The sequence below is a fragment of the Dacryopinax primogenitus genome, assembly GCF_000292625.1.
Source record: "Dacryopinax primogenitus strain DJM-731 SS1 chromosome Unknown DACRYscaffold_3, whole genome shotgun sequence".
Lineage (NCBI taxonomy): Eukaryota > Fungi > Basidiomycota > Dacrymycetes > Dacrymycetales > Dacrymycetaceae > Dacryopinax > Dacryopinax primogenitus.
The window spans coordinates 943,683-962,103 of NW_024467200.1; the positions used below are offsets into that span (position 1 = coordinate 943,683).

Consider the following 18,421-nt stretch of genomic DNA (forward strand, 5'->3'; position numbering starts at 1 on the left):
ATAAACACCGTCCTTACTCACCTTTATCCCACCACCATGGCACTCTCCACCCTGCAGGAGAATGCTGCTAGACTCAGCGCACGCATACAAGAGACAATTGCAGAGCGGACACGCGACATTTCGCTAGGCAAGTCACCTAATGCTGCGATGTTCGACACGTCGGAGGACAAGGTGCGACAGATCAGGAAGCAACTAGATTCTAACCAGGATAGGGAGAAGTTAGAGGCAATGAAAAGGCTTATTGCGGTGTGTTTACTAAATTCCTTGGGGCGCGACCACTCACTGACTACCTATTCAGATGATTTCGAAGGGTCGGAACGTGTCCGAGTTCTTCGCCCAGGTGGTCAAGAACGTCGCCTCGTCTAACTTAGAGATCCGCAAACTGGTGTACATATACCTTCTGCGGTATGCAGACCAAGAGCCAGATCTTGCCCTATTGTCTGTCAACACATTTCAGAAGGACCTGAGCGATGGCAATCCGCTCATTCGTGCTATGGCTCTGCGCGTGCTCTCTGGTATCAAGGTCCCAGTTATTGGCAGCATTGTTGCATTAGGAATCAGAAAGTGTGCGAGTGACCTCAATCCATACGTGAGGAAAGCGGCTGCATTAGCGATCCCCAAATGCTATTCGTTCGTCGCATCTTCCTTCTCCATGAATCTTCATCTCACATCTTAATTAGATTGGATCCAATGCAACAATCGGCACTGATGTCCATCTTGTCCACATTGCTTCGCGAGCAATCGCCAATTGCGATCGGCTCTGTCGCAGTCGCATTCGATGCTATTTGTCCTGACCGCCTGGATCTTTTGCATCAGCATTATCGACGATTGTGTCGCTTGATGGTAGATGCAGACGAGTGGGGTCAGATCAATCTATTGGAGCTCCTGATGAGATATTTAAGGAAAATGCTCAGCAAACCGCCAGAAGTACTCGAGAAGAAGGAGGTGAGCATCAGCACCCAATTCATGTGACCATGCCAGTCTCATCTGGTCTTCATAGGGGAATGAGACCCAGGATTTCCTGGATGAGAAGGAACATGCAATGGATCCTGACCTCGACCTCTTGCTTGACTGCGCTGAACCGTTGTTCCATAGCAGGAATCCGGCTGTATGTATCTGCTCACCATGACTGACATTTCCATTCACGAATGTCGCAGGTGGTAATGGCTGTTGTGCGGCTATTTTACTACTGCGCCCCTCTTTCCTATCGGGTTAAGGTGGTCAAGCCGATGCTGCGCCTTCTACATATATCTCAGGAAGTTGCGGATGTTGTATTAGGGGATCTGCTTGTTGTTGGGGCGGATGAGCCTGTTCGTAACAACGGAGTCTCCAATATCGTTTCAACAACTGACATTATCCTGATTTTACAGAAACTGCTGAGTGATTACGTGCCGCGGTTCTACATTCGAACAGCAGACACGAGTCAAACGAAGCGCAGAAAGTTGGCTATACTCGTCCTGCTGTTCAATGCAGAAAATCAGAGCACGTTGTTGCGAGAATTCAAGGACTGTCTTCGTGACCCATGCGACAGCGTCGTAATAGAGGCGATCCAAGCAATTGGACAATGTTCCCGGCTGGTGCCGACTGGTCGAGATGAATGCTTGAGGGCCTTGATGGGCTTGATGCGTAGTCATCATGGTACTGTTGCGAGCCATGGTAATGCCCAGGGTGCTGAACTGTGAGTAGATGCTGCCGTAAATGCCGCAGTGCTCGTCCTGAAGTCGCTCATCACGTCATTTGCCGCCACCGACGCAACTGTTGCACTGGAGCTGATATCCCGATTGGCGCGCCGCCTGCCTCGAGTTAAACATGCTCAAGCAAGAGCGGCCATTATCTGGCTTGTGGGACAATACGCTGCTGATGACTCCAGCTTAATCGATAGCTCGAACGGCGTCTCAAATCTTCCACCTGGTGTTGTGCGCTGGGCACCTGATATCCTGAGGCAGGGCGCACAGACATTTGCAGTCGAGGTAATGTGATTTCTCCTGGCCGTTATATCGTACACTAATATCGGATGATAGGCAGAGCCAGTCAAACTTCAACTGGTAACTTTGGCTGCCAAATTGGTCGCCCTCTCACCGACGGACAATCGTCTGGCACTGCTGAGCCGATATGTTCTGTCGCTCGCGCGTTACGACAGCAGTTATGACGTGCGGGATCGCGCGAGAATGATGAGCACCCTGCTAAAAGGAATCAATTCCAAGGCGGCTGCCAGCACAGTATTGAGTGAAGAAGACACTGAAGAGGAGCAAGGAGGCGTTGTGCTTCGTAGGGAGCAGGTCCGCCTTATTCTCTTCAGGGGAAAGGTGCCGCCACCTGACGCAACACTCCGATGGTGTAAGCTTGAAACGCACTGGTCACAAAAATGCTTATCATATCTGTAGGTCATAATGCGGAAGCTGTCCTTGGAAGCATGGCTCTGCAGCTGAATAAGGCTGTGGAAGGCAATCGTACACTTCCCGGTTGGCCGGAGGAAGGGACTGATCCATCCTTGCGAGAGACAGAAGAGGATCGGCCTATGGCTCAATACGTTCAGGCAACCGTGAAAAACATGACCGGGTTTGGGTCAGGCTCCATCGCTGCAATACCCACTCCCATCGTCCTCACACCAGCCGATGGTTCTTCTCCTGCTGGCTCTGTACCCCAGGAGAGGCGCACAGATTGGACAGATCTTGACAAGTTCTATGCTTCTGAATCTGAGGAGGAAGAGGAAGAGGAAGAGGAAGAAGAAGAGGAAGAGGAAGAGGAAGAGGAAGAGACAGAAGAAGAGGCGGAGGCGGTGGAAGTACAGAAGGCACGTCCCGCACCAATTCCCGGAATGGGCCCTTGGGGAGGAGCGGAGTACGACGAAGACGAGGAAGACGAAGAAGACGAAGATGAGGAAGAGGAAGAGGACGAAGACAATGACGAAGCCGTGGACAATCATCCTCATCTAGCTGAGATGCCGAGCAAGCTGAGCGGTGCGGCAGTGATGAATTGGGGCCAAGCCAATCTGCCGTCCGATGACAGCGATCCTGCTGGCTGGGGAGCAAGCAGTTGATATTTATTTGAGCAGTGCTGTTTTACAACAACATGGATGGTCGTGTAACACTAGTGTACAGCGTTTCACCCCTTTTTACACGAGCGCTCCTTCTGGGAGGGCGTAGTACCTTGCTCCCTCTGGGAAGACATGATCTATGAATGATGAGGTTCTGTCAGCTTTATACCAAAACAGAGGTACGTACAGAAGTGCCCTTTGGTCCCCGTGCTACCATACTTAGCAGGGAATTTCCAAGAATCTGGGACAACATCTTTGTTGATGCGGAGGTAACGATCATCATGGGGCGCGTCTATTATGCGTGATCCATGTCGAGGCAGAAGGAATCGACCCACTTGCAGCTCAGTGTCGGTAATGGTTGACCGAGAGACTCGAGCGTAACTGGAAGAAGCACTCTCAGCATACATAACATTCGCGCTGACATCCATATTCCTTACCCTATGCGGTAGAGACCGCGGTAAAGCACATACTGGCACCACTTCAGAAATATCAGCTTACTCCAGAATATCAACAACAGAGTCAGTGGACATACCCTATCCCAGTCATCTTCGTCTATGTCGTTCATTCGACCATCTTCGACAAGATACTTATATGGGGCCGCTAAATCAAACGAATGTCAATCATCTCCTCATAACCTAAGACAATACGCATACGTCGATCCGCCTTCGGCTTGGACACTACGTATCCAAGGAAGATGGTCTTGCAACCATGAATTTCTGATCGGAACGATAGAGGAAAGAAACAGACCGGTTCTGGGTACCATTCCGCCATAAGCCTACCCAGCTCAGTTGACTGGAGCTGTCGGTCTAGAACATCTTCCTCTGGAAGACCGATTAGCACATGTCAGCTGAGGCCACTATGTGCAGTTACCTTGGCCGTCGTGGGAAACCACGACGTGCACATTTGTTCCATATACATCCAAGGTGGCTGTAATCGCAGGGGCAAGCTCTCCATGCTGACAAATTATAAGTAAAGAAGGGTGATGGTAACGTGACGATGTACAGGGGACGGCAACAAATGATGGCTGGAGTTCAAGATAGGATACTGTCTCCACATTAGCTTGACTGCAATGCAGTGAAAGCACGTAGTTCTGACCTTCGATAGAAGCACTGCACCCCAGGTATGTTTCTGCGGTCCAGGGCCCGGGTCGATGTACTGTCGTCGATGCGTCAGATGTGTTGGACACCGGCTAGTGGCAGCTACTTACATAGCCAAGATCCTCAGTCAGGACCTGTGTTCTGCAGCCATGTGAGTATGAGATCGTGCATAGATTGCGGCCACCTTACAGGTCCCGGTTTCCATATACGATTCTCTATGATCACTTATTAACCGAACTGAGTGAGTGAAATACAACCCAGCTCACATTGAGATCTGTCTCCAGCAGTCCAACTATGTCGAGCTCCATGCCACCTATCTACGTGTATGTTCAATGTTAAGCACCAGAAAATAGAAGCGAGAAGCTAACCAGATCTTTTAAACGGCGCTGACTATCCCTTCCTTCCAAGTCGATCCCGAAGTGGACTGTCCAAATTCCGGCAGTGATGATTCGTTCGCCGGCTCTGTAGGGTATCGGTGGCTGCGTGGGCATGCGAGAGGCCGTGATGCCAAACGAAAGGAGTATGAGGGTAACCAGCACGTATGGCACAGCACGGAAGGGCAGCGATTTCAAGTCGAACGATTGTACCCGACCGAAGCTCAATGTAAGTCCACCACAGATCAGTAGAATCGTCATCCACATCAAAACACTCAAAGAAAATAAGCAGTGGCTTGATCACTCATCCAAGATACTCACAGATCTGTTCGTTCTCGGAGATATATTCCACCAGGAACAAAGGCATAAGCGACCGTCCAAACATGGGCAAGTACAAAGAGGTTATTAATAGTCCACACCAAGAACCAGGCGATTCCGGGCGCGTAAACTGAAGTCATATCCAAGAATGACGGTAAGAGAGACATGAGGAAAGTGGCCAGTCCCAAACCGCCAGCAAATCCTACCCAATCACGATAGCGATACATTGCATAGCTTGCACCAGCGCCAAAAAACAACCAAAGCGGGTTGCGAGGCAACAGGGCACCGACCCGGGAAGCGCTCAGTGCCAGGCCGGCACACATGGCCACAACGACGAAGGCACCATATGGTAGCAAAGTGGGTCCGCGTATGGGGTATCCGGTCCAGGTCCAAGAAATGAGCGTGCCAGCATCGGAGACCAGGGTGTGTAAAGCTAGATGGGATGAATTGAAATACAATATAGTTCAGAGGAATTTACCAAAGAATAGCGCGCCCATACCGCCAACGGCTCCCATATATCTCAAATACGATCGCTGGGTTCGGGATGCGACTTGGGCTACAGGATTTTTCACAGGTCGGAGAACACGTTCCACCACAGCGAGCGCTGCCAACGCAGTGGCCAGCTCATGTATACCACCTTGGTCCTTGTCGATGATAGGCCAAGTTGGTAGATTGGCATGGTTTGCCATTTTGATGACCACAGAGAAGATGATGCCGAGCCCAAGTTCTGATCCTAGTTAGCACATGTTTCAGCTCCAGTACTGACTGCAGGCTCACGAAGCCCATTGGTTCCGTCGCGAACCGATGTTGACCAATATGCAGCGGCGGCGGCAGTTTGGATTATATTCGCTGCTGCAACAGCAAACAAGCGATTCAACACCTTCTCGAACTGCCAGGCGCCGAGGCCAGCCATGCATCCTAGGGCCAACAGTAACCCTTGACCAGGCTGCGTGGAAGCAAACCGCCGGATGGGAGGGATGACCAACAAGATTGGTGACCATGTTGACAGAAGTGCGACTTCGGACCCAGAAATTTCCAACGCCCATACAGACCAGTAGAATAGCTGCACGCTGAGAGATGTGAGAATGGACCAGAAGACGTATCCTGTTCGGCGTTACATCCTTCTTACATCCTTCGATCATGAGGCTCACCCAAGTACACGTCGCTCATGAAGCTCAGAGTTGCACGGAACAAAGCAGGCTCTGGCTCAAGCAACTTGCTGATCTCATCGGTTGACATGGCAGAGATCACTTTCGTCTCTGTTGTGAGTATCTCCGTTTGGAGAGTTTCCTGCAGCACAACATCACTAGGATCAATGTCAGATACAATTTTGCAAGTCCACTCTAGCTATGCTAGCTTAGCTAGCGGACAGAGGTGATTAGACCGTACCCTCCCTTTAAGGTTTTAGCAGGTCCGCCTTGAGTGATAGTTATCTGCTTAGGGTTTAACGACTGATAGTGGCAAACAATTGCGCACGGACCTCAATATCTCGAAAATCTAAGACGTTTCTTGAATCGAATGCGACATCCGCAATGATGAGGTACCACTCGAAAAAGCTGTAGATGGTGTAGGCCCCAGGAACATGATGCACTACATTCGACATGTTAGAAGTATCTTACACCCTACGGAACGCGTACCCTTATGCCGGATAAAGAAGTAAATCATTGGGACAAGCATTCCGAAGAAGGAAGACGCAATGAGTTTTCTACCAAAATGACTTCAGGCTGTGGCTCCTTGGGCGGAGGCTGCGCCGCATACCTTTGTCTCCCGGACGCGGACTTCCCTGGAGGGGAGCAGGCAATACAGCCTAACATCCAGGGTAATGTCAACACAACGTAGGTAATCATGAGAACATCATGAGCATCATGATCGTCTGTGGACGAGATGTAGACCCAGCCGCCGCTGAACGCACTCAGCATCAAGACCGCATGCTGATACATATGGGCGTACCAAGAGACCGTCCGAATCAACCCAACAATGACAATAGCATTCGCCCATCCTGGGCTCTGAGCTCTAGATACTAACCAGCAACAGAAAAGCAAGCCAAAGCGCGGTGCTATGCCAATCCTGAGTTGTCGTGCTCTTACATCCTTACATGACGCGTACCAGCAGTCAAGGCAATGAGTATTTGGAAGATGCTCCCTATATGGTTGGGTCAAACAGGTTCATTCGAACATGGCGGAGACAGCACTCACGCTCTGGATACCAGTCTCCAATACTTCATGCCAATACTCAGTGAGAATGCACGCGAGCGCAACTGATATACACTGACGTCGCACTCTATGTTGGAGTGAACAGGCTGCGTCAAGGGTGTGTGGAAAAGGACGCACAACAGAGGGCCACCACTCGTCCGGCCATCCAGCTTCATGTCCACAAACTCGTAAGTGCCGTCCTTATGTCGGAGCACTCTGTGCGCTTACCCACGCCATTCTTGACGATCTTATGGTAATGCAGCCAGATCCCGATTGCTAGCGCACCCAGAAAGGCCGATGCCGCGCACAGGGTGTGGGCATGTACAATCCACGTCCCCGGGAAGGAGACGGTCTGGGGCATATCGACGACAGCAAGCCTCAGAGGGCAAAATGAAGGTTAAGTTAGGCTTACTCTAGTCCAGTTTGTACCTGGTTGTTGATGAAACGCAGAGCACCGCCGAAACAAGCCGATGCGTGATGCGTCATTCGTCATGCGATTGGGAGGAGCGGAACCGAATGTTTATCCGAGCAACGGGAAACTGAGTTGCGAGGTGCTACACAATGCATGTATCTAAGTCTAGTGATCGCGGTATCCTAGTCATGAGAAGTATTGCTCAATCTTCAAGCGAGTCGAATGTTACGGCTCGGCCTTTTGTCGCTTCCGTGGAGGTTGACTTGATCCCGACCCGCCAGCCCGGTCGACCCGCTGCGGCTTGACGATATTCAACCCTAGAACGCCTTTGAGGCCCATCATTCCCACAGTCTTCGGGAGGAGCGGCGGCGTGTTGTTGCTCCCATCAGGACACTGGTATTTTAGGACGTTCATCGCGTAGTCGTTCGCTCGCTGGACGAGGTCCTGCTTCGTCCAGCGGAGTACCTTCAGGTAACTGTTGTAATAGCCCATCCATGCCTTAAATGGACAGTGAGAAAAGCAACACGAGTATGCTGTTGACACCCTTACCTGGTAAGCTTGCGCCTTGCTAACAGACTCCATCGCTTGATATGTCTGGGAGACCATTTCCTGCGCGGACTTGAATGCTGGGCTTTGTTCATCAACCAATTCATCGGATCCCGCGTGACGCTTGAGTGGTAATTCGCGAATCTCTTTCTTACTCAGGAACGCTTCCTCTTCGAAGTCCGAGAGGATGAGAATGCCATGGCCTTGGGCCCCAGCTCGAGCAGTTCGTCCAAGTCTGTGAATATCTGCGGAGTGATCAGGGACATTGTATCACGAAAACATGTTTAGCTTACACTGCTCCGGAGAGGAGGGCATCCCGACTTGATACACGGCGGTAATACCAGGAAAGTCCATGCCTCGTGCTGTGACGTCCGAGGAGAACAAGATGCCTTTCATCGTCTCTCTAAACCCGTCCGCCTGTTTGACTCGCGCACCCTGGCTCATGCGACTGTGCATCTCGAACATTGGTGCCTGTTCAAGGTCGGGGATAGCTCTGAATAGATCGTAGGCGATAGCGGCTCCGCGAGCAGTAGAGAAGAACACGATGATTTTTGTGAAGGGGCTTTCCACAGCCTGGCGGAGAAGAGTGAGCAAGACGGCATCGATTTTTGCAAGTGGGGCGATGATGTAGTCTTGCGCCACATGCTTGTGTGTCGCTTCCTCCTCCTCGCCGATGGTGCTGATGAACTCGTGTTGCTGCTTGAGCACAACGTTTGAGATCTCCCGAATTTGTTTATCCACGGTGGCGGAGAAAAGTAATGTTTGACGCTGATCCTTGGGCGTGATGGCCCTCGCTATTTGCAATATGCTCTTTTGGAAGCCTTGGTCCAGCAGACGGTCGGCTTCGTCCAGGATGAAAGTCTGCACAGTCCGCAAGCGAGGTGTCAGATTAGAGTTCTCAATGTGATCCACTAGCCGGCCGGGCGTCTGAATAGAGAGTAAGTGCTGAGTAACTGAGAGTAGATGTATGCGCACAGCAATGAGGATATCACTTCTTTTTAGTAGGAGGTTGTTTCTTTGCACTTTGATATTGACACCTCCAATAGCAGATTGTGCACGATACAGCGAGCCCTCCAGGAGCATGTTGGCTTCGGCTTCTATTTGTAGGCATAGCTCGCGAGTTGGCGCCAGCACGAGAATGGATATTATCCCTGGAGGAGGTACCGGTTTGCGCGCGAGGCGGTCGATGGAGGGGACGAGGAAGGCAATCGTCTTTCCCGTGCCGGTTTTGGCTTGACCACTGGTAACGAAGTGAGGATGACGCTCCGGGCTGATTCTGGAAGAAGCTCACAAGACATCCTTCCCTTCCAAAATAGGCTTGAGCGTCTTCTCCTGCACCTCCGTGCAGTACTCGAAGGGTATGCGGTCGAAGACAGGCTTGGTCAAAAGACCTTGTTTTAAGAAATCAGAGAACTGGACGTTAGAGAGATATGCAGACTTGTCGGTGCTCGCAGGGGGTACGGCAGCTGGAACAGACAATGCAGGACTGCCGCTGGCTTGAGAGGTCGACGTAAATACGCCAGCGCTTCCTGAGGTTCGCAACTGGGAAGGTTGAGGTTTTGGAGGTGGACGAGTCCGTTTGCGGTTTGGTGCGTGGGATGGCCTTCCGTTGACCTGTGGTGTTGCCATAAGCGAAATATTTCGAAGATTGGCCTGATGCAGTGTGTAGAGGGCGTGCGTGGATATCGTAGGTATTGGCCTAATGGACAGTAGAAGTGTCTTTTGAACACAACGGCATGTCATTTGCTCTCCAAAGAAAGACTCAGACTGACTCTAAGATGGTTTCCCTCTTCCAGGGTGGCGCGTGTGAAATTTCCTAAACGCGTAACGCGCCGATGTTGTTATGATGCGCCCGAACGGAAGGAGAAGTGATACCGCACAGAACCTCCGGTGATCACGTGACAAAATACGGTGCCTCGCAATCAGTTTACAGCGCGCGAATCTCGCGGATTGGGGCCGCCAGTGCGGTGCGATTTTGGGGGTTCGTAAACAGTGCGCAACTGATTTGCCCCCGACATAAAAGGCCCGCGTCACACTTCACGCCGCGCCTTCATCTCACTCTCTCCCCCACCACCACCACCACATCCGGCAACTTCGCCACCCTCCGACTTTCAACAACCCACTCAACAACCTATCAACAATGTCTGGTATGCCTCTTCACTCGTCAATACCATCGATTCCAATACTTATGCTCCTTCCTAGGCCGTGGCAAAGGTGGCAAGGGTCTTGGTGAGTATTTGGTGGAGGTGTCAGTAGCTGGAGCAGCATACTCATCGATCTTCTATAGGCAAGGGCGGCGCTAAGCGTCATCGCAAGATTCTTCGTGACAACATCCAGGGTATTACCAAGCCCGCTATCCGCCGTCTCGCTCGTCGTGGTGGTGTAAAGCGTATCTCGGGTCTCATCTACGAAGAGACTCGTGGTGTTCTCAAGATCTTCCTTGAGAGTGCGTCCTGCCTTCTGTCCTGTTGTGAACGCCCGGCTCATCAATGTCTAGACGTCATCCGTGACTCTGTCACCTACTGCGAACACGCCAAGCGCAAGACTGTCACCGCTCTTGATGTTGTCTATGCTCTCAAGCGGTCAGGCCGCACGCTCTACGGTTTCGGCCAGTAGATGCTACTTTCTTCCTCAGTTCCCTTCTCTCGTTTGTACCATTTCTGTAATCCTCGGATTGAATTGCCGGAGCTATACATACATGTTAACCTATGGTGATACAGTATGACTATGACCTGAGCGTGTAAACATCTGTTTGCGTAGGCCTACTTTCTGGGTGTGTCTGGTTAGGCGTCCTCCCCAATGAATGGGTCTGATAGCCATTCCAAGCGCACACCAACGACCAGCGTCACTCGCTGTCTCGGATGTGAGATGGCGATCCAGGTATAGCATGTTCGTTCACCTCGCTGTCGCAATCGTCAAATGAACATGATGAGGCTTCAGCTCATCCATTTGTCCCAGCTCCACCGTTTGCTCGGCTTGAGCTGTGCTGATTGTGCAATCAGTCTTGGTCTTAGCGGTAAGGGAACACCTTCCGGAGATGGATGTGGGGTTGGTGCGCCATTTCAGTATTAGACATTTGGAGAATACGAGCCATCCATAGCATCCACCTGCATATCGTAGCATCAAGTTACATTTGCACAATTATCAGAGCGATCAATGGCTGAATCCCAGAGTCCACTATGTGGAGACACTTTCGTGGGACATCGGGTGGCGCGGCACGGCTAAATCAGTTGTGAGATGACTAGGCTCTCAGTGGCACTGTGCGGGGTCAAACTAAGGTCTACCTCCGTCTCTCCATTCCTCTGTCACGTTCTCCCACGCGATTCTTCGCCACTCACTCACATCGCGTCTTGTGCACTCTCTCGCCGTCACAAAACGTGTTCTGCCGACATTGACAGTTCCCAACATGTCGTCCTCACTTTGGGCGGCGGCCGCGCAAAATAGCATTGGAAATAAACAGACGGCCGGCATCGCGCCAGGCGCCTTTAGTGCCATCGCGCCAGCAAGGTCGTTCGGTGACTTATCTCGGCCAAGTGGCGGAACCTCTGTCTTCGACGCTCCTTCTGGGAGCAATGACTTCGATATGTCTGGTCTAGAGAGCGAGGCGGCTGTTTTGGGTGGTGGATCTGGTCAGAATGCGTTTGGTGCTGCGCGACCAGTCGTGAACGCTTTCGGAGGGTCGACATCGTTCAGTCAACCCAACCCCAGTTCCTTCCCACCATCATCTCAGCCATCTGCAAATGCCTTCGGTCAACCATCCCAACGTGCAGAAAGCGCATATATGCAGCCTTCTCAAGGTTCCACAAATGCCTTTGGCCAGCCTACAACTTCCAGCTTTAGCCAAGCGAGACCATCTGCGTTTGGACCGGGCGGTTCGGGTATGGCTACTACAACACAGTCTGCGTTCGGACCCGGAAGGTCGGGAGTGCCAAGTGCTGTACCTGCTCAGACAACAAGCGGATCTGCATTTGGACCTGGGGGAATGGGTCCTCCGTCAGGGGCAACCATGACGTTTGGCAGGCCGGCGCAGAGCACATTCGGTCAGCCAGCGGCACCCCCGCCCATGACTTTCGGTACTCCTGCTCAGAGTACCTTTGGACAGCCGACAAATCCGTCTGTATTTCCTCAGTATAGATCACCCGCCCCTCCACCCGCTCCAAGGTCTGGATATGTGTCTACACCAGTGTGGAACCAACCAGCTCCAGCAGTGCCAGGGCTCGGCCAACCAGTGCCTGTTACTGGAGCCACTGCTCAGGCCCCAGGTACAACACCCAGCCAGGCTTCCCTCCCTCGCTTTGGATCAGCCGCACCAACTCCCAACACCTTCGGCAGCGCTCCATCTCCCGCTGCAATGCAGCCTACCACGCCAGCTTTTGCGACATCTACTCCATCTAAAGAAGTTACGGATGCTTTCTTCAAGACTGTATTTGCCAAGAAGACCCAACCTCCCGCAACACCCCCTTCTGTTGCTGCTTTCTCTTCTACTCCCGCAAATACGCCGCCTGCTCCAAGTAAGTTAGTTTCTAAAAACATGGTTATCTCTCTCATTGCAACACCAGGCTTTGGCAAAGCTGTACCGCCTTCATCTTCTGCAGCTGGTGCTACGACAACCGCTGTTCCTCTAACCGCATCTGATGATGCAGCGACCACACAGGCGAAAGCAAATGCCTTCTTCTCGGGACTATTCAAGAAGTCTGAATCAGGGCCGGTCGCCAGCACGCCAAAGATTGAAGAACCAATACCTGCTCCGGTGGTGCCCTCGACGCCCGTGAAGGGAAAATCGCCGGCCACGGTGGAACCTAGTATCTCTACCACGCCTCCTGGACCTCCGCCTGCATCGAAATCAAAGGAAGAAGCCAAGACTGTACAGGACCACTCCAACGCATTGGCCGCATTCGCTATGAAAGCGGCAGACAAATCGTCTTCAGAGCTTGCGACACTGTCTCTGGGTAATAAAGCTGCCGATGCGGCTGTTAAGAGAAAGGAGGCGGAGCAGAGTCGAAAAACCGAAGAAGCTGCTGCTGTCGAAGCGGAGGGCAAATCCGCCGAGGCATTCAAGGCATTTCGAACTCAAGATCCATTCGAGCGATTCAAGACAGCACCAGCCCCCTCATGGCTTGATGCACCGCGGGAGAAGGCGGACTGGGAGATTAAGCTGGATGAGGCGAGGAAGAAACGGGAAGCAGCGGGCGCACAGACTGAATTCGACAACTCTGCTTTCACGAGCGCTCAAATTGAAGAACGGCGGAGGCAGAGAGCTGAAGAGCATCAATTAGAGCATGATGATTCCGACGAGGAAGAGGGAGAGGAAAAGGAAGAGGACAAGAAAAAAGAAACCTCGGACACAGAGGAAAAGGAAGAGAAATTCCCTGAGGAGAAACTGACAAGCAAGGAACCGGTTCAGAAGGAGTCTTCGGCAGCAAAACCGACGTCGATTGGCACTAAACTTGATAGCAACCTGTTGGGCCTTTCACTTGGATCGCCTCCATCTAAAGAGCTGCCAGTATCTGTGGGAGAGAAGTCTTCGCCCAAGGCTGCCGGTAAGTGTGCCACAAACCCATATTTTGCTCCCGTTTGACATTTAGAGCAGAAATTTCAAAACCTGCAAGTGTTCCTTCAACGGGCCCTACTACCAATCCTCCTCGCCTTTCCCCTAGTCCTACAGCTATAGCCGCACAGACGTCTGGTGGGAGTTCACCACGATCGCTGCCCCCGATTTCGCGCCCTCCTTCCGCTTTTGCACCCATCAAGAGTTCTCCCCTTGCCACCGCAACAGTCGTCGCCAACGAACCCATTATACCCGCTAAGGCACCATCTACATCACTCAGTTTCAATCTCGGTAAGAAGGCTCCGGCCAACAAGCCGCCAGCTTCGTCGAAGTTAGACGAAGTGAGAAAAATACAACCGGAGGAAGTTTTGACTCCTTCGGCTACGCTTCCCTTACTTGGTCAGCTCTCCTTGTCCACCTCGAAGGAAGGGTCACCGGTCACCAAGCCTGCGCAGCCCTTGAAACCAAACCCAATGGGAGGATGGCCAGAAGACCCGGTGCCTAAGTTCCGCCTGGAAACTTCTGTATCGCCTGACAGCAAGGTGGAGAGCACTTCCCGAGAGCTGGAAAAAGCCCGGCTGGCTATTGACGAAGGCCTGCGCCAAGTTTGTGTAACACTTCATCCTACGCGAAACAGGAATACTGACTACTTATCAGATACGTGCGACTGTGGAGAAATGTCGTGCCTATCATGAATTATTGAAAAAACCATCGCCTAATAGTAAAGGCCTCGAGCAGCTCACTGAAACAAAACGCTGGAATTTCGCGGACTTGAACTCATTGAAGGCCAGCGTGAATGACGTGCTGGCGGGTACAGGCCCTCTCAGAGATAAAACCTTGCAGTACAGGCGAGCATCTCTTGAGATTGACTCCCTGGTTCTCAAAGGTATTCCCTCCCTTAGTCACTGTACCCTGGCCACCTCACTCATGACTCAATTTTATAGCGGAGACAAAGAAAGAAGAGTGCGCAAGATTCAAGCGGGCACATGATGACAAGGACTTTGAGTCTATCATGCGTGTTCCCCACTTAGGACCGGAGCAAAGCGAAAATCAAGCGAAGCTTCGACATGGGTCTCTTGTAAGCATTGCTTTGAAATCCGGATGAACCGCATCAAGTCTCATAGCATTGTAGTTGGTTCACAATCAGATTGAGAGACTAGAAGATTATGTCGCCGGTGTTAGAGCCAAAGTCGTCCAGAGGAAGAACGGTGTGAAGCCTTTAACGTGTGTTGCATGCCTGATCTTGCCAAGCTGGTGCTAAGGTTTAATACAGAGGTCCTACCTTAGATACCGTCAATCGCACGATCCGTAATTTGGACACTGCAGCCGCGACGGAACTCATCACGCTGCAGGGATTGAACGATCGTCTCCAAGGGGCGAAAAGAATTAATCGTGCCCATGCACCCCTTCAGCGGGGAACTGAAGAAAGTATGGATGCTCTCGGCACAGAGATGTTGAACCTTCCGTCCACCACAGCTCAAGCTCAATCTGCATCCGCACCATCGACTGTATCCGCTACTCGCCTCAAGCAAGCGTTCCTTGCTACTCGCATCACACCTCTTGTGAATACTATGGCCAGTCAATTTGCCACTGCGAGGAATCCTGCCATCCTTGAGACCGATCTCAGTCTGGCCCTCTATAGCGGACCTTTGACGCTCCATATGGCACTTGCTGAAGAAGAGCTTGGCCAGTCTCTCAAGGAATTATCTCCACTGGCCACAAAGGAAATCCAGGCCCTAGAAGCTCCGCAGTCAGTCGAACAGGCCACAGTGAAGAGAATAGAGGTCAAACTGGAAGGAAATACTCCAATTGTCGAACAAGAAACGGAAACGACTGCCGTGCCCTTCAATATTTCTGGACCTCTCCCAGCCGGGTGGGAAGCGTGGAAAAATGCCCCCTACAAACCGCTAACGATTGACCCTTCGTTACGTACATCCCGACGGGCGCCTAGGCACGCATTGAGCGAACGGTCTGCTCTGAAAAGCACAGATGTATCTAAGGAACCAGCACATGGAACATTGGGTCCTGCTTCCCAAAGCCCAGCCCCTATTCCCAACACGGCAGATCTCAGCGCGAATGAAACAGGCTCAAGTGCTTCAGGCGCCCCGAAGCCTCCTATTTGGCCCTCTCTTATACCAGCCACAAGCACTGTAGTGCCGCCTTTAGGATCGATCCCGCCACTAGCTCGAAAGGATTTCCTTGGCTCTTTGCCACCCGTCAAGAAGGATAACATACCTGTTTCCCAACCTACGAAGCCAATCAGTATCAAACCTACTGTGTTCATGCCTTTGATGGGCAAACAGACCCAAGTCCCTACAGCAGAAGAACTACGGCAGAAAGCACAGCTTGCTTGGGGCAATCTAGGCTCTTCGAGCGACTCTGCTTCGAAGGACTCTGCTTCGAAGCCATCCCTGAGTTGGGACCCTTCGAAGTTCTTGTCACCTGCATCGTCCAGCTTAGCTCCAGCTGCGCCACTGCAAATTCCTGCGGCTTGGAAGGCCGTTTTGAGTGCCCCAGATCCAACGAAAACGCCATCGAGCGGGCCAGGGAGCGGACCACCTTCGAAGACAGCAATTCCTGTGGAAGAGCCGCAGCGCCCCGAAAATCAGCCTAGTCCCTCCGTCACGTTGAACACACAACCCGCAGAAGGGTCAGCGAAAGACGTGCAGGCATCTGTGCGTCACTCTTCTCTAGGGGCGGTTAGTGATGCGTCAAATGCAACTCCCATGGCGGTCGCCGCACAATCAAAGGCGTCCCACTCCCCACCTTTACCAAAGGTTGCGCCGATCACCAGTGCCCCTTCCATAAGCCTGCCAGAAAGTGTGGTCAAAGTGGATGAAACGAAAACTACACCCTCCAAGGCCTTCGACTTCGCGTCGCTTACAAAGAACGCCGTCACCTCCGCCAACCCAGGAGCTCCATCCTTCTCAGAACTTGTCAAAATATCTGAGCTATCATCATCAACAACCAACGCAGCACCTAAGGCAGCCACGAACACCGTGGCGGAGGCAGAGGCGCCCAAAACTCCACCACCCCGTCCCAGTCCCAATCTTGCGCAGATGAATGTGCGTTCCCCTCCACTACAAGCGATGTTCGGAAGTAAATCATCTTCATCTCAACAATCTGTTACCGTTTCGGAGGATTCTACAGCACCCCTTCTGTCGCTGCCGCCAGCTCCAATGAAGTCTGCATTTGGTCCTGGCGGATCTGGTATGGCTTCTTCACCCAATCCGTCAGCTTCCAGTAAGTCAGCCTTTGGACCTAGTGGGTTTGGACTGCGTGCTCCCCGCCCTCCTGCGACAACAACCGGATCTAGATCTGCTTTTGGTTCTGGTGGAAGCGGTGCCCCTACCCCCTTGCATGAAGACACCAATCCGCCTGGCATCCAGTCTCCCACGCCAGCGCCTGTCGGAGGCACCTTCGGGATGCATTCAGGTGGTGCGTCCGGCGCATTTGCCCATTCTTCCGCGCCTCGAAGCATCTTTGCAAAGCCAGAGGGTTGGACGTCTTCAGCATGCAGCAACAACACAGGCAATGTTTTCAAGCCCGTAACTGTAGTACCCACCTCAAGCAGTCAGAGCGGTAGCTCCGATTGGGCGAAGCGTTTCGGACACCTGCAAAACGCCACAGACGAAGAAGAAGAGGACGCCGATGGGGACCCGGATCCCAGCACATCGCATGGTAATTACTCAGAGGTGGACTATCGCGGACAGGCCACCGAACTGTCTGATCTCGAGGAGGCCGAGGAGGAGTACGAAGTTGTTGATGAATAGTTACGACGCTTGTAGATATACCTCTACAACCAGATCTCCTAGTCTCTCTGCAATTGATTTTACATCATGAAGCGCTCGTATCAATCCTCTCAGCGTGTACCGTCAGGATGGTCCCCTGCCTGTGTGTGATGGGTTTCCTCTCCTCCAACAGTCTCCCGCTCAACAGCGCCATTGATCCTAGTCGTCCGCCCGGTAGCAGGAGGCTCCATACCAGGTGGATACACGATGATAGATTCCAGATGTTCCAAAGCTGCCTGTATATCATACAATAAAGCAAGTTGTAGCAATTCAGCTTCAATACGGCCGATACCTCTGATCCGGAGTAACAAAATCGCTACGTACCCGGCCGACCTCGCTAAGCTCTTCCTCCTCTCCTCCTGTGAATGTCTCAAAACGGGATTCGTCCGCGTCTGCAAACATCTCGTCTTCCATCTCGTCATTATCACCGCTATTTTTGTCGGGATGGAGCGCGGCACAGATGGAAAGCGCTTCAAATATTCGCTCCACTGTCCAACAACTTGTCAGTAAATATATAGGACCATGCTCGCATCTACACACCGCTGTCCTCGCTTTCCGGTGTTATCAACAGCTCCCTCATCTCGCTGTCTTCATCTTCAGGTAAGGGTTGCCCCGCTGGGGTCTCGTCTAGTTGGCAGTAGATTGCCGGTCCAGAGGGGGTGCGCTTCACGGCATGCAACGTGATGGAAGGATAGTCGATCTGGAAGCCGCTGCCAGAGGTAGAGATGAAAACCAGCACGCTACATAAGACAAATAAACACACAAATTCCAAGAATGTGTAGTTCTCTTCTACCTTTCGATCACATAAAGCGTACCCTTGATATTCTCCCCTTCCAGTCCAGACAGGGGTGGATCGAGGGTAATAGACACATTGTCCTCCTTATGCCTCAATACGGGTGGTATGGAGTCAAACGAGTCGGGAGTCGATGAAGTCAGATTATGGTGCTCTTGTAGAGTAATATAGGAGGGTGCGGCAGATACAGATACAGTAGGCATATTGGACAGTAAATGTGAGAGTCGTATTGTTCTTCAAGTTAGGGGTCCTGGCGAGTGGCGGAAATTCTGGGACCCTCAGTGCTGAAAAGGCGCGCGTGATTCTGAGCAAC

The 18,421-nt window shown here is 52.0% G+C and overlaps 6 protein-coding genes across 6 annotated transcripts; 3 read left to right on the forward strand and 3 right to left on the reverse strand.

The window, feature by feature from the left end:
- Nucleotides 1–12: 12 nt before the first annotated feature.
- On the forward strand, nt 13–3,040 carry DACRYDRAFT_114177 (uncharacterized protein; the record flags this gene model as incomplete). The annotated part of the gene is made up of 9 exons (XM_040769772.1): nt 13–246; nt 299–630; nt 681–945; nt 1,001–1,108; nt 1,158–1,310; nt 1,371–1,638; nt 1,687–1,970; nt 2,022–2,337; nt 2,385–3,040. Exons 1-9 carry the CDS (start codon nt 37–39, stop codon nt 3,038–3,040), a joined length of 2,592 nt encoding a protein of 863 aa, XP_040631748.1. The 5' UTR covers nt 13–36.
- On the reverse strand, nt 3,031–7,432 carry DACRYDRAFT_20468 (uncharacterized protein). The gene is made up of 27 exons (XM_040771938.1): nt 7,247–7,432; nt 7,157–7,188; nt 7,099–7,106; nt 7,022–7,044; nt 6,933–6,968; nt 6,777–6,882; nt 6,585–6,728; nt 6,464–6,531; nt 6,307–6,416; nt 6,216–6,259; nt 5,978–6,132; nt 5,604–5,930; nt 5,305–5,553; nt 4,830–5,259; nt 4,503–4,782; nt 4,401–4,451; nt 4,324–4,349; nt 4,245–4,275; nt 4,133–4,192; nt 4,040–4,081; nt 3,908–3,992; nt 3,785–3,858; nt 3,691–3,736; nt 3,570–3,637; nt 3,475–3,515; nt 3,225–3,418; nt 3,031–3,174 (listed from the first exon to the last, which is right to left on the reverse strand). Exons 1-27 carry the CDS (start codon nt 7,377–7,379, stop codon nt 3,116–3,118), a joined length of 2,922 nt encoding a protein of 973 aa, XP_040631749.1. The 5' UTR covers nt 7,380–7,432; the 3' UTR covers nt 3,031–3,115.
- A 118-nt stretch (nt 7,433–7,550) lies between these two features.
- On the reverse strand, nt 7,551–9,648 carry DACRYDRAFT_20469 (DEAD-domain-containing protein). Its single transcript, XM_040771939.1, has 5 exons — nt 9,268–9,648; nt 8,952–9,216; nt 8,270–8,903; nt 7,980–8,221; nt 7,551–7,928 (listed from the first exon to the last, which is right to left on the reverse strand). The coding sequence occupies exons 1-5, from the start codon at nt 9,603–9,605 to the stop codon at nt 7,656–7,658; spliced, it is 1,752 nt and encodes a 583-aa protein (XP_040631750.1). The 5' UTR covers nt 9,606–9,648; the 3' UTR covers nt 7,551–7,655.
- A 397-nt stretch (nt 9,649–10,045) lies between these two features.
- On the forward strand, nt 10,046–10,741 carry DACRYDRAFT_20470 (histone-fold-containing protein). Its single transcript, XM_040771940.1, has 4 exons — nt 10,046–10,123; nt 10,179–10,205; nt 10,264–10,422; nt 10,474–10,741. The coding sequence occupies exons 1-4, from the start codon at nt 10,117–10,119 to the stop codon at nt 10,590–10,592; spliced, it is 312 nt and encodes a 103-aa protein (XP_040631751.1). The 5' UTR covers nt 10,046–10,116; the 3' UTR covers nt 10,593–10,741.
- Nucleotides 10,742–11,328: 587 nt separating this feature from the next.
- On the forward strand, nt 11,329–17,364 carry DACRYDRAFT_114181 (uncharacterized protein). Its single transcript, XM_040769773.1, has 7 exons — nt 11,329–12,487; nt 12,536–13,516; nt 13,567–14,129; nt 14,182–14,410; nt 14,469–14,602; nt 14,657–14,748; nt 14,798–17,364. Exons 1-7 carry the CDS (start codon nt 11,383–11,385, stop codon nt 17,295–17,297), a joined length of 5,604 nt encoding a protein of 1,867 aa, XP_040631752.1. The 5' UTR covers nt 11,329–11,382; the 3' UTR covers nt 17,298–17,364.
- Nucleotides 17,365–17,386: 22 nt separating this feature from the next.
- Nucleotides 17,387–18,311, reverse strand: DACRYDRAFT_104751 (uncharacterized protein; the record flags this gene model as incomplete). The annotated part of the gene is made up of 4 exons (XM_040767972.1): nt 17,387–17,551; nt 17,640–17,803; nt 17,856–18,055; nt 18,109–18,311. 4 exons carry the CDS (start codon nt 18,309–18,311, stop codon nt 17,387–17,389), a joined length of 732 nt encoding a protein of 243 aa, XP_040631753.1.
- Nucleotides 18,312–18,421: the final 110 nt, after the last annotated feature.